The sequence below is a fragment of the Mobula hypostoma genome, chromosome 6 (assembly GCF_963921235.1).
Source record: "Mobula hypostoma chromosome 6, sMobHyp1.1, whole genome shotgun sequence".
Classification (NCBI taxonomy): Eukaryota; Metazoa; Chordata; class Chondrichthyes; order Myliobatiformes; family Myliobatidae; genus Mobula; species Mobula hypostoma.
This window is the reverse complement of record NC_086102.1, coordinates 138,682,333-138,695,486: the sequence shown is the minus strand read 5'-3', so window position 1 is coordinate 138,695,486 and position 13,154 is coordinate 138,682,333. Positions and strand designations below refer to the sequence as shown.

Sequence of the window (13,154 nt, the reverse complement as noted above, 5' to 3'; positions counted from 1 at the left end):
ATGCGACGGAGAGGGAGGAATTGCGAGAAGGGGATGGCATTTTTGCAAGAGACAGGGTGAGAAGAGGAATAGTCCAGATAGCTGTGAGAGTCAGTAGGCTTATAGTAGACATCAGTGGATAAGCTGTCTCCAGAGACAGAGACAGAAAGATCTAGAAAGGGGAGGGAGGTGTCGGAAATGGACCAGGTAAACTTGAGGGCAGGGTGAAAGTTGGAGGCAAAGTTAATAAAGTCAACGAGTTCTGCATGCGTGCAGGAAGCAGCGCCAATGCAGTCGTCGATGTAGCGAAGGAAAAGTGGGGGACAGATACCAGAATAGGCACAGATCATAGATTGTTCCACAAACCCAACAAAAAGGCAGGCATAGCTAGGACCCATACGGGTGCCCATAGCTACACCTTTAGTTTGGAGGAAATGGGAGGAGCCAAAGGAGAAATTATTAAGAGTAAGGACTAATTCCGCTAGACGGAGCAGAGTGGTGGTAGAGGGGAACTGATTAGGTCTGGAATCCAAAAAGAAGCGGAGAGCTTTGAGACCTTCCTGATGGGGGCTGGAAGTATATAAGGACTGGACATCCATGGTGAAAATAAAGCGGTGAGGGCCAGGGAACTTAAAATCATCGAAAAGTTTAAGATCGTGAGAAGTGTCACAAACATAGGTCGGAAGGGATTGAACAAGGGGTGATAAAACAGTGTCGAGGTATGCAGAAATGAGTTCGGTGGGGCAGGAGCAAGCTGAGACAATAGGTCGGCCAGGACAGGCAGGTTTGTGGATCTTGGGTAGGAGGTAGAAACGGGAAGTGCGGGGTGTGGGAACTATAAGGTTGGTAGCAGTGGATGGGAGATCCCCTGAGCAGATAAAGTCGGTGATGGTGTGGGACACAATGGCCTGGTGCTCCTTAGTGGGGTCACGATCGAGGGGTAAATAAGAGGAGGTATCCGCGAGTTGTCGCTGTGCCTCGGCAAGGTAGAGGTCAGTATGCCAGACTACAACAGCACCCCCTTTATCAGCGGGTTTAATAATAAGGTCAGGATTAGTGCGGAGGGAGTGGAGAGCAGAGCGTTCCGAAGGAGTGAGGTTGGAATGGGGACAAGGTGCGGTGAAGTCGAGACGGTTGATGTCCCGTCGGCAATTAGCGATAAAGAGATCCAGAGCAGGCAGAAGACCAGAGCGGGGTGTCCATGAAGAAGAGGAGGGTTGAAGACGGGATAAGGAGTCATCGGTGGGGGTGGTAGAGTCCTTGCCGAAGAAGTAGGCTCAGAGACGGAGATGGCGGAGGAAAAGTTCCCCCTCGTACCCCATCTGTTACTCATTTTTATGCACACATTCTTTCTCTCACTCTCCTTTTTCTCCCTCTGTCCCTCTGAATATACCTCTTGCCCATCCTCTGGGTCACCCCCCCCCCCTTGTCTTTCTTCCCGGACCTCCTGTCCCATGATCCTCTCGTATCCCCTTTTGCCTATCACCTGTCCAGCTCTTGGCTCCATCCCTCCCCCTCCTGTCTTCTCCTATCATTTTGCATCTCCCCCTCCCCCTCCAACTTTCAAATCCCTTACTCACTCTTCCTTCAGTTAGTCCTGACGAAGGGTCTCGGCCTGAAACGTCGACTGCACCTCTTCCTATAGATGCTGCTTGGCCTGCTGCGTTCACCAGCAACTTTGATGTATGTTGCACAAATAAGAAGTGTTCACTTAAGACCTCACTCATTTCCTGTGGCTCCACACAGAGACAGCTAGACTAAAAACAACTAAACGGAACTATTTTCTTCCTAGTTACCCTTTTGCTCTTAGTATTCTTATGGAATATTTTAGATTTTTTGTTTTTACCCTTTTGCTCTTAATATACTTGTGAAATCTTTTGAGATTCTCCTTTACCTTATCTGAAAAGAATATCTCACATCCCCTTTTTGTTCTTCTGATTTCGTTTTTAGTCATAGTCATAGTCACAGTCATACTTTATTGATCCAGGGAGAAATTGGTTTTCATTACAGTTGCACCATAAATAATTAAATAATAATTAAATAGTAATAGAACTATAAATAGTTAAATAGTAATATGTAAATTATGCCAGGAAATAAGTCCAGGACCAACCTATTGGCTCAGGGTGTCTGACCTTCCAAGGGAGGAGTTGTAAAGTTTGATGGCCACAGGCAGGAATGACTTCCTATGACGCTCTGTGCTGCATCTCGGTGGAATGAGTCTCTGGCTGAATGTACTCCTGTGCCCAACCAGTACATTATGTAGTGGATGGGAGACATTGTCCAAGATGGCATGCAACTTAGACAGCATCCTCTTTTCAGACACCACCGTCAGAGAGTCCAGTTCCATCCCCACAACATCACTGGCCTTACGAATGAGTTTGTTGATTCTGTTGGTGTCTGCTACCCTCAGCCTGCTGCCCCAGCACACAACAGCAAATATGATCGCACTGGCCACCACAGATTCGTAGAACATCCTCAGCATCATCCGGCAGATGTTAAAGGACCTCAGTCTCCTCAGGAAATAGAGACGGCTCTGACCCTTCTTGTAGACAGCCTCAGTGTTCTTTGACCAGTCCAGTTTATTGTCAATTCGTATCCCCAGGTATTTGTAATCCTCCACCATGTCCACCCTGACCCCCTGGATGGAAACAGGGGTCACCGGTGCCTTAGCTCTCCTCAGGTCTACCACCAGCTCCTTAGTCTTTTTCACATTAAGCTGCAGATAATTCTGCTCACACCATGTGACAAAGTTTCCTACCATAGCCCTGTACTCAGCCTCATCTCCCTTGCTGATGCATCCAACTATGGCAGAGTCATCAGAAAACTTCCGAAGATGACAAGACTCTGTGCTGTAGTTGAAGTCCGAGGTGTAAATGGTGAAGAGAAAAGGAGACAAGACAGTCCCCTGTGGAGCCCCAGTGCTGCTGATCACTCTGTCGGACACACAGTGTTGCAAGCACACGTACTGTGGTCTGCCGGTCAGGTAATCAAGAATTCATGACACCAAGAAAGCATCCACCCACATCGCTGTCAGCTTCTCCCCCAGCAGAGCAGGGCAGATGGTGTTGAATGCACTGGAGAAGTCAAAAAACATGACCCTCGCAGTGCTCACTGGCTTGTGTACCCCTTTAAGTGTACTCCTACAATGCTTGGAATATGTGGGTGGAAGCAGACGCAATTGTGGTATTAAAGAGGCTGTTGCACATGTGAATAAGCAGGGAATGGAGGGATACGGATCAGGTACAGGTAGAAGAAATTTAGTTTAATTGGGCATCATGTTTGGTGCAGACATTGAGGACCGATAGGCCTATTCCTGTGCTGTACTGTTAATATTCTATCGCTTACATCCCTTAAAAGATTCACTAGATCACATCTACCTATAACTGACATATACCTCTTTTTTTTCCTGACCAGAGCATCAATATCATCCGCCCACCACAGTTCCCTAATCCTGCCAGCCTTGCCCTTTGATCTAATAAGAATATATTTGGCCCAAATTCTCCCTATCTTTTAAAAGTCTCAACTTACCAAACATTTATTTACCTGTCAGTAGCATTTCCCCAATCAACCTTGGCACATTCCTGTTGTATGTCATCAAAATCAGCCTTGCCCCAATGTAGGATTTTAACTTACTAACGAAGTTTGACCTAATCTAAAATTTAAAAATATTCTGTGTGTAAAATGTCTATCAAAGTTTCAAGTAGTTTTAAAATAACTGCCTAATTAGCCAAGGTGATATTTACTGTTTTGAAATTATTCCATTTGATCATGTCTGTTTTCACTGATCTTGGTGAATTGAGTTTTTCAAAACTGAAAGTTACTGAGTGACCTCAATAAATTAAATTTTGATCTATGAAAATGAGATACCCTTCAGAAACTACTGACGTAAATAAGGAGCAATCTTGTTGGATGAATTATTCAGTCATTAAAGATTTCATACTTTTGTGACTTTATATGACTGATGAAGAAAATAAATGGGAAATGAGAAAGGAAATTGTAGGGGGCAAGCAGAGTGTTCGTTCTTAAAGTGTGTTTGTGTGTAATGTCCTTGAAACTTCCAGTGTAGCATGATAAGTAGTAATGGCTGAGAACCAGATGTACAGAATGACAGAAGTTTGGCAGTGTAAATCTTCTTAACAAAAGCCATCTATTTGTTGTGAGAGAACAGTTGAAGCTGCGGGCTACATTTTGATATCTTGTAGTTTTCAATTCTATTTTATTGAAAGATCCCAGATTGGTTTGTTCATAGGAACCAGCCTTTGAATATGAAATTAATAAATACTTTGTTTGCTGCCAGGTATGGCTGTAGGGTGAAAGAGGCTGCAAGTTTAGTACTGACCCATGTAGATATTAAGAGGTGGCAGTTTAAGAGGGAGGAGCGGGGAGAGAAGGGAAGGGAGCTGTAGGTAGTTATACGTAGGGGTAGTTCCAGTCACATGTAATTGGAAAGGCCAAGAGGATCTCTCTAAAGGAATACCCAGCTGAGTACTCCATCCTATCACAGGGTCGTTCCAAAAAACTCAGGAAGGCGTCAGTGATCCAACGTGAAGCTCATTAATCATATTGTTAATTCTTGAACCAGATATATCAAACCTATTTATTTATTTAAATGAGCCTTCCTTGATTTAGCAGCAGCTAGACATTCCCTGTTGCCAATTCCGTTCTGTTGGCATATAGATTTACAAATCAGAATCAGGTTTATTATCACCGGCATGTGTCATGAAATTTGTTAACCTAGCAGCAGTTCAATGCAAAACATGATACAGAAGAAGAAAAAATAAATAAGTAAATCAATTACTGTATATGTATATTGAACAGATTAAAAATTGTGGAAAAAATATAATGTATACTAAAAAAAGTGAGGTAGTGTTCATGGGTTTAATGTCTATTTGAGAATCAGATGGCAGAGGGGAGGAAGCTGTTCCTGAATCGCTGGGCCTTCAGGCTTCTGACCTCCTACCTGATGTAGGAGGAAATGAGGAAAGGGCATGCCCTAAGTGCTAGGGGTCCTTAATAATGGAAGCTACCTTTCTGAGACACCACTCCCTGAAGATATCCTGGATACTTTGTAGGCTAGTACCCAAGTTGGTGCCAACTAAATTTACAACCCTCTGCCGCTTCTTTCGGTCCTGTGCAGTGGTGCAGTAGCAACCCCTCCCCACCCCCATACCGGACAGTGATGTAGCCTGTCAAAATGCTTTCCGTAGTACATCTATAAAAGCTTTTGAGTGTTTTGTTGACATACCAAATCTCTTCAAACTCCTAATGAAGTATAGTCGCTGTCTTGCCTTCTTTATAGCCGCATCATTATGTTGGGGGAAGGTTAGGTCCTCAGAGAGCTTGACACCCAGGAACTTGAAACTGCTCATTCTCTCCATTTCTGATCCCTCAGTGAGGATTGGTATGGTTCCTTCGTCTTACACTTCCTAATGTCCACAATCAGCTCTTTTGTCTTACTGACGTTCAGTGTAAGGTTGTTGCTGCAACATCACTACACTAGTTGGTATATCTCACTCCTGTACACCCTCTCGTCTCCATCTGTGATTCTACCAACAATGGTTGTATCATAAGCAAATTTATAGACGGTATTTGAGCTGTACCTAACCACACGGTCATGGGTATAGGGAGGGTAGAGCAGTAGTAGTATTGATAGTGGTATAATTTGTTCTCTTTTTCATTTAAGCACATAATTTGTTACTCAGTTAAATGGTAAATTTGTCTTTTTATACCATTTTAACTATTTCCATGAAAATTTGTCTTATTTGGGCTGTTGCTTAATCGAGCCTAAATGTACAGGTTCCAATGTGCCCCAATGAACTGGAATCCTATATATATAGTAAATGGCCTTTAGACCTTTAGGAGCTTTGATGTACAGAAGGATCTAGGAGTGCAGATCTATATCTCCCTGAAAGTGGCAGTACAAGTGGATAGGGTGGTTAAAAAAATGAACAGCATGCTTGCCTTCATTCATTGAGGAATGGAGTATAAAAGTCAGGAGATCATTATGTAGCTGTATAAAGTTTTAGTTACACCACATTTGCAGTATGTGTACAGGTCATCAAACCTCTGAAGGATATGGGGACTCTGGAAAGGGTGTAGAAGAGCTTCATAAAGAATGTGGCCAGAATTGTAGAGTATTAACTGTAAGGAGAGGTTGAACAAACTTGGATTGTTTCCTCTGGAACCTTGAAGGCTGACGGATTATCTGATAGAAATATATATAATGTTCAAAGGCATAGATAAGGTAGTGAGCTTTTCCCAGGCTAGAAATGTCCAATAATAGAGGGTTAGTTGTAAAGGGGACAAGGAAATTTTAAAGGAGATTTGTGAGGTAATTTTGTTTTACATGGAGAGTGATAGGTGCCTGGAACACCCTGTCAAGGGATGTAGAAGCAGATATGATATCAACATTTAAGAAGTGTATAGAGAGAGACATGAACAGGCCAGAAATGAAAGGAGGCAGATGGAATTAGTTAGATTAATATCATGATCAATACAGACATGGTGGGCCAAAGAGCCTTTTCCTCTGCTTTATTGTTCAATTATCTTATGTTTTTGTTATTGTGGTAATTACCCCTGAATAACTTCACAATGTGGAATTTGAGCTGATTACTCATCAACTGCGAGCCAATTTTTGTAATTCTACACTGTTATATTTTAGACATTGATTTCCCTTTCAATGAACACTATAACCTTTGATTTAACTCATTTTGCATATACAATTGAAACTGAAATAATTTGACAAGAGTAATTTCAAATCTGAGAGTTCATTCTGTTTCTATGTTTCACGCAGAAAAAATCCAAGAAAGAGAAGAAGAAGAAAAGAAAAGATCTGACTGCTAACAGGTATCAATTCAATTGGAAGCACATTACATATCCTGTCTCTCAAAAAATATTCCTCAAGCAATAAGAAGACTTTGTCTCAATCAGACAATTATATTAGATATTAAAAGTTAAGAATCTATTTTCAATTAATTAAACCAATTTTAGTTTTGTCTTCTAACAGTATTTTTCAAAAAATGTATGCATTTGGGAGGTTGGTCAAGAAGGTTCGGTCACTTGGCATTCAAGATGAGGTAGTAAATTGGATTAGACATTAGCTTTGTGGGAGAAGCCAGAGAGTGGTAGTAGATGGTGGCCTCTCCGACCAGAGGTCTGAAACTAGTGGAGTGCTGCATGAATCGGTGCTGGGTCTGTTGTTGTTTGTCATCTATATCAATGATCTGGATGATAATGTGGATAACTGAATCAGCAAATTTATGGATGACACCAGAATTGAGGGTGTAGTGGATAGTGAGGAAGGCTATCATGGCTTGTAGCCAGATCTAGACCAGCCGGAAAAATGGGCTAAAAAATGGAAGATGGAACTTAATGCAGACAAGTGAGAGGTGTTGCACTTCAGTTGGACCAACCAGGGTAGGTCCTACACAGTGAACAGTAGGACACTGAGGAATGTGGTAGAACTAAGGAATCTGGGAATACAGGTCCATAATTCGTTGAGACTGGTGTCACAGGTAGATAGGGTTGTAAAGAAAGCTTTTGGCATGTTGGCCTTCATCGATCAAAGTACTGAGTACAGAAGATGCGAAGTTATGTTGAAGTTCTATAACACTAGTGAGGCCTGATTTGGAGTATTATGTGCAGCTTTGATCACCTATCTACAGGAAAGATGTAAATAAGGTTGAAAGAGTACAGAGAAAATTTACAAGGATGTTGCCAGGTCTGGAGGATCTGAGTTATAAGGAAAGATAGAATAGGTTAGGGCTTTATTCCTTGGAACATAGAAGACTGAGAGAAGATTTGATAGTGGTATACAAAATTGAGGGGTATGGATAGGGTAAATGCAAACAGGCTTTTTCCACTGAGGTTGGATGGGACTACAAGCAGAGGTCATGGGTTAAGGGAGAAAGGTAAAATGTTTAAGGAGGAACATGAGAGGAGACTTCTTCACTTAGAGGATCGTAAGAGTGTGGCACAAACTGCCTGCACAAGTGGTATTTGCAAGCTCAATTTCAATGTTTAAGAGATGTTTGGAGAATTATACAGATGGGTAGGGGTATGGAGGGCAATGGTCCCAGTGCAGGTCGAAAGGAGTATGCACTTTAAATGGTTTGGCACAGACTAGATGGGCTGAAAGGTCTCCTTCTGTGCTGTACTTTTCAATGACTCTATAATCTACAGTAACAGCCTGCCGCATTAAATAGTTGTTGCTAGTTCTTTATATGCTACACATTGATTATATCAGTGGATATAGTTTCTCATTACTTCGTCAACATCCTTTCTAAACCCACACTCCTCTGTTTAATGTGTCCTTAGCTTTTTTTGCACCAGACAGAATACTTGCAAATTATCTGTGGTCCTTATAACTGAGGTTCTTCATCAGTGATACAGTGTTAGTAAATCTCTTCTGTACTCTTTATAGCTTTGCCATCCTTCTTAAAGTATAATGCCTATAGTGTAGCTCAACATAATGCAGCAACAAAGACAGAACTAACAACACGTATTGCAGATAAGCTTCGTCTCTGCCTTGGTTATACCCTCTTTACTAGTTTCACAGTTGCACTTACTCTTGTGGCTTCACAGTTGCCACCGTTTTGGTGTCAATGTTGGAGCAAGCATCCACCGTGGTAAGTACGCCTTTAGCAGTAAATGTTGAAGCCCCATCCCCCAAGACCATCCTGATATCCTTTTAATAGCTCAATCCATTAAAGGCCTTTCCCACTGTTTATAGATATCTCTGATGGTCAAAGACATTGACTTTGAAGAGAGAATATAGGGAATTTGGTAGAAAGCTGAAAATCTGGACCACAAAGATAATAATCTCTGGATTGCTGTCAATGCCACAAGCCATTGAGGACAAGAATAGGATGATTTGGTAAATGAATGTGTGGCTGAGCATTTGGTGCAAGGGGCGGGGTTTTAGATTTCTGGATCATTGGGATCACTTCTGGGGAAAGTATGGCCTGTGCAAAAAGGATGGATTACACTGAACTGAAGAAAGACCAGTATCCTTGCAGGCAGATTTGCTAAAGCTTTTGGGGAGAGTTTAAAATAATTTGGCAGTTGGGATGGGAACCAGAGTGATAGGGCTGAGGATGGGGCAGTTAAAATACAAATTCATGCAGTGTGTAGTGAGACTGTGAGAAAGGACAGGCAAAGTTACAGTCAGTGGGATTAATTGAAGTGTAACATAGGGGAAATTAAAAAGGGTGATGAATACGGGACTGAAGGTGATGTACTATATTTGAATGCACGCAGTATAAGGAATAAGGTAGATGACCTTCAAGCACAGTTAGAGATTGGGAGGTATGACGTTGTAGGCATCCAAGGATACACCTTGTATTGAAAGGACAGGCATGTAGACAGAGGGGGAAGGGGTGGCTCTGTTGGTGAAAAATGAAATCATATCCTTATAAAGAGGTGACATAGGATTGGAAGATGTAGAATGCTTGTGAATAGAGTTGAGAAACTTCAAGCGTGAAAAGATCCTGATGGGAGTTATATATAGATTTCTGAACCACTCATTAAGGCTTGTACATTTTGGCCCAATTAAGCTGCTGCCCCAATTAGCTGAAGTTTCATGGAAATAGTTAAAAGGGTATAAAAAAAAGACAAACTGAGCAACAAATTATGTATTTAAATAAAATACAGAATAAATTAGAACACTACCAATATTACTGCAATACTTTAAAACTGTGCATTAGTTCCTGATACTTAAGAAATCATCTGCATTGCATTCTTTTGACTGTAAATGAACAAAATCAGTGCAAACACCTAGTGTGGATAATGGACTGCCTTCATACGGTGCTGTCAATGATTGAATCCTCCAAATCTTTATTTTCATTGTAACATTCAAGATGATTGCCAATACCTTCAACTTCTTCATGGTTTTTAACTTGTTCAAGTAGTGAAATCGTTTCATTTACACTTCCGCCCATTTCTGGTATCACCAAGCCTGAATACTTGAAACCACAGTGAGTAAAATGATTCTGAATTATCTCGCTGCTTATTTCTTGCCAACTGTCAAGGACAAAAATCACTGATTTTTTTTAACACTATTTAAAAACTGTCTGAAGCACAGTGTTGTGTCTAATAGTCATGCAAGTGCACGTGTCTGATGCTAGTTGTAAACTGTTCAGCAACAATCTCCTGCCCCAATAAAATGGCATACCGCTGTACCATTGAGAGCATACTCACCAACTGCATCTCAGTGTGGTATGGCAATTGTCCCGTATTGAACCGCAAAGCACTCCAGCGTGTGCTGAAAACTGCCCAGCGGATTATCGGCACCCAATTGCCCACCATTGAGAACATCTACGATAAACGCTGCCTGGGCAGGGTGAAAAGCATTATCAAAGATGCATCTCACCCTAACCATGGACTTTTTACTCTCCTCCCATCCGATAGGTGCTACAGGAGCCTCCGCTCCTGCACCAGCAGGCACAGGAAGAGCTTCTTCCCTGAGACTGTGACCCTGCTAAACCTCACATCACAGTGCTAAGCAGCATTGCACCCATATTGTACTGTCTCAGTACTTTTATATTTGTGTGCTGTAGCACTTACTTTTTATTCGCAGTTATTTTGTAAATAACACTATGCATTGCTGGTTAGATGCTAACTGCATTTCATTGGCTTTGTATTTGTACTCAGCACAACACAATAAAGTTTAACCTAAACTAAAGTGTCAAATAAATGAAGGGAATACCAGCTACTTTCTTGATTAGTGTTTGTTCCCGATTAACTGCTGGCCCAATTAACTGGAATCCACCGTATTTGAAACATACACCAATTTTGGAAATATTAATACCTATTAATATAAATGTTACCAAAAAAAATTCTTAGCTTCAATTATTTTATGCAGAGAATTTCTCTTTCAATATTTGTATTAATATTATATGAATTGCATGAATACAAATACAAAATTCATAAGGATACAAGTAATATGAATTACATTATATTTAAATCACAGTAATATGATCACAGTATCCCATATTCCAAATCAATCATGTAGAGAAAAAAATCGAATGATGAAATAAAATAAAATAATTTTATTTTATTAAAAAAAGTCTACCCCCACTACCAAAATGGTTGGTAAAGAATAAAGAGAAGAGAAAAAATACCTTACCATAAAATATTATTATAATAATGGCTCAGATCTGTATTTAAGTAACAGTTCGTGGATTATGAAAATAACTCAGAAAAGGTCTCCATGACGTTAGAAAATCATGTTTAGAATCAGAAATCGAACAACGAATCTTCTCTAGATCTAGGCACAACATAACATCAGATAGCCATTGAGCATGAGTGGATGGTGCGGCCTCCTTCCACTTGAGCAAGATCGCCCTCCTGGCCATAAGAGACATAAAGGCCAATACCCGCAAATTAGATGGCTTAAGTATTGTAGCACTATCCTCAACAATACCAAACACGGCAGTCAAGGGATTGGGCTTAAAACTAACATTGAAAAGTACAGAAGTTTGAAATACTTCTTTCCAAAATTTTTCAAGGCTCGGACATGTCCAAAACATATGAATTAGTGTGGCCACTCCATTAGTACACCTATCACAATAAGGGGAAATATCTGCGTAGAAACGAGAGAGCTTGTCTTTAGACATATGAACTCTCTGTACCACTTTGAATTGTAATAAAGAATGACAAGCGCATAATGAAGAATTAATCAGTTTTAAAATAATCTTCCAGCTCTCTTCAGATATGAAAATCTGTAAATCCCTTTCCCAGTCTCCTTTAATTTTATCTAAAGAAGCCTTTCTCAGTCCCAACAGCAGACTGTAAATATAAGATATTAAACCATTGTCAAAGAGTTTCAGATCAAAAATTGTATCTATTATATTCTTATCTGGACAGGAAATGTATGTAATTGAGATCTTAAAAAATCTCTAATCTGTAAGTAATGAAAAAAGTGGGTATTGGAAACCATAGAAACTATAGAAACCATAGAAACTACAGCACAGAAACAGGCCTTTTGGCCCTTCTTGGCTGTGCCAAACCATTTTCTGCCTAGTCCCACTGACCTGCACACGGACCATATCCCTCCATACACCTCCCATCCATGTATCTGTCCAATTCATTCTTAAATGTTAAAAAGGAACCTGCATTTACCACCTCATCTGGCAGCTCATTCCATACTCCCACCACTCTCTGTGTGAAGAAGCCCTCCCTAATGTTCCCTTTAAACTTTTCCCCCCTCACCCTTAACCCATGTCCTCTGGTTTTTTTCTCCCCTTGCCTCAGTGGAAAAAGCCTGCTTGCATTCACTCTATCTATACCCATCATAATTTTATATACCTCTATCAAATCTCCCCTCATTCTTCTACGCTCCAGGGAATAAAGTCCTAACCTATTCAACCTTTCTCTGTAACTGAGTTTCTCAAGTCCCAGCAACATCCTTGTAAACCTTCTCTGCACTCTTTCAACCTTATTTATATCCTTCCTGTAATTTGGTGACCAAAACTGAACACAATACTCCAGATTCGGCCTCACCAATGCCTTATACAACCTCATCATAACATTCCAGCTCTTATACTCAATACTTTGATTAATAAAGGCCAATGTACCAAAAGCTCTCTTTACAACCCTATCTACTTGTGACGCCACTCTTAGGGAATTTTGTATCTGTATCCCCAGATCCCTCTGTTCTACTGCACTCTTCAGTGCCTTACCATTAACCCTGTATGTTCTACCTTGGTTTGTCCTTCCAACGTGCAATACCTCACACTTGTCTGTATTAAACTCCATCTGCCATTTTTCAGCCCATTTTTCCAGCTGGTCCAAGTCCCTCTGCAGGCTCTGAAAACCTTCCTCACTGTCTACTACACCTCCAATCTTTGTATCATCAGCAAATTTGCTGATCCAATTTACCACATTATCATCCAGATCATTGATATAGATGACAAATAACAATGGACCCAGCACTGATCCCTGTGGCACACCAGGTTAAATTTTGGTTAATAAGGTTAAATTTTGTTGAAAGTTGCACAAAAGAAGAGAGATTCCTTCATTAAAACAAATCCTGCAATTGTTTAATACCCAATCTATTCCATTCTTTAGAAGATAAGTCGATTATAGATGGTTTAAAAAAACTATTAGAAAAGATGGGACTCGAGAGGGAGAATCTCAATAAACCGAAGTGTTTTCTAAACCGTAACCAAATCTTC

General features: G+C 40.8%; 1 protein-coding gene across 1 annotated transcript in view; it reads left to right on the top strand.

Moving 5' to 3' along the window:
- iqca1 (IQ motif containing with AAA domain 1) overlaps window positions 1–13,154 on the top strand; it is a 190,847-nt gene that overhangs the window by 111,550 nt on the left and 66,143 nt on the right. Inside the window, exon 12 of the mRNA XM_063050029.1 lies at window positions 6,773–6,825. Coding sequence (XP_062906099.1) covers window positions 6,773–6,825 — 53 coding nt within the window. The remainder of the gene's footprint in view (window positions 1–6,772; window positions 6,826–13,154) is intronic.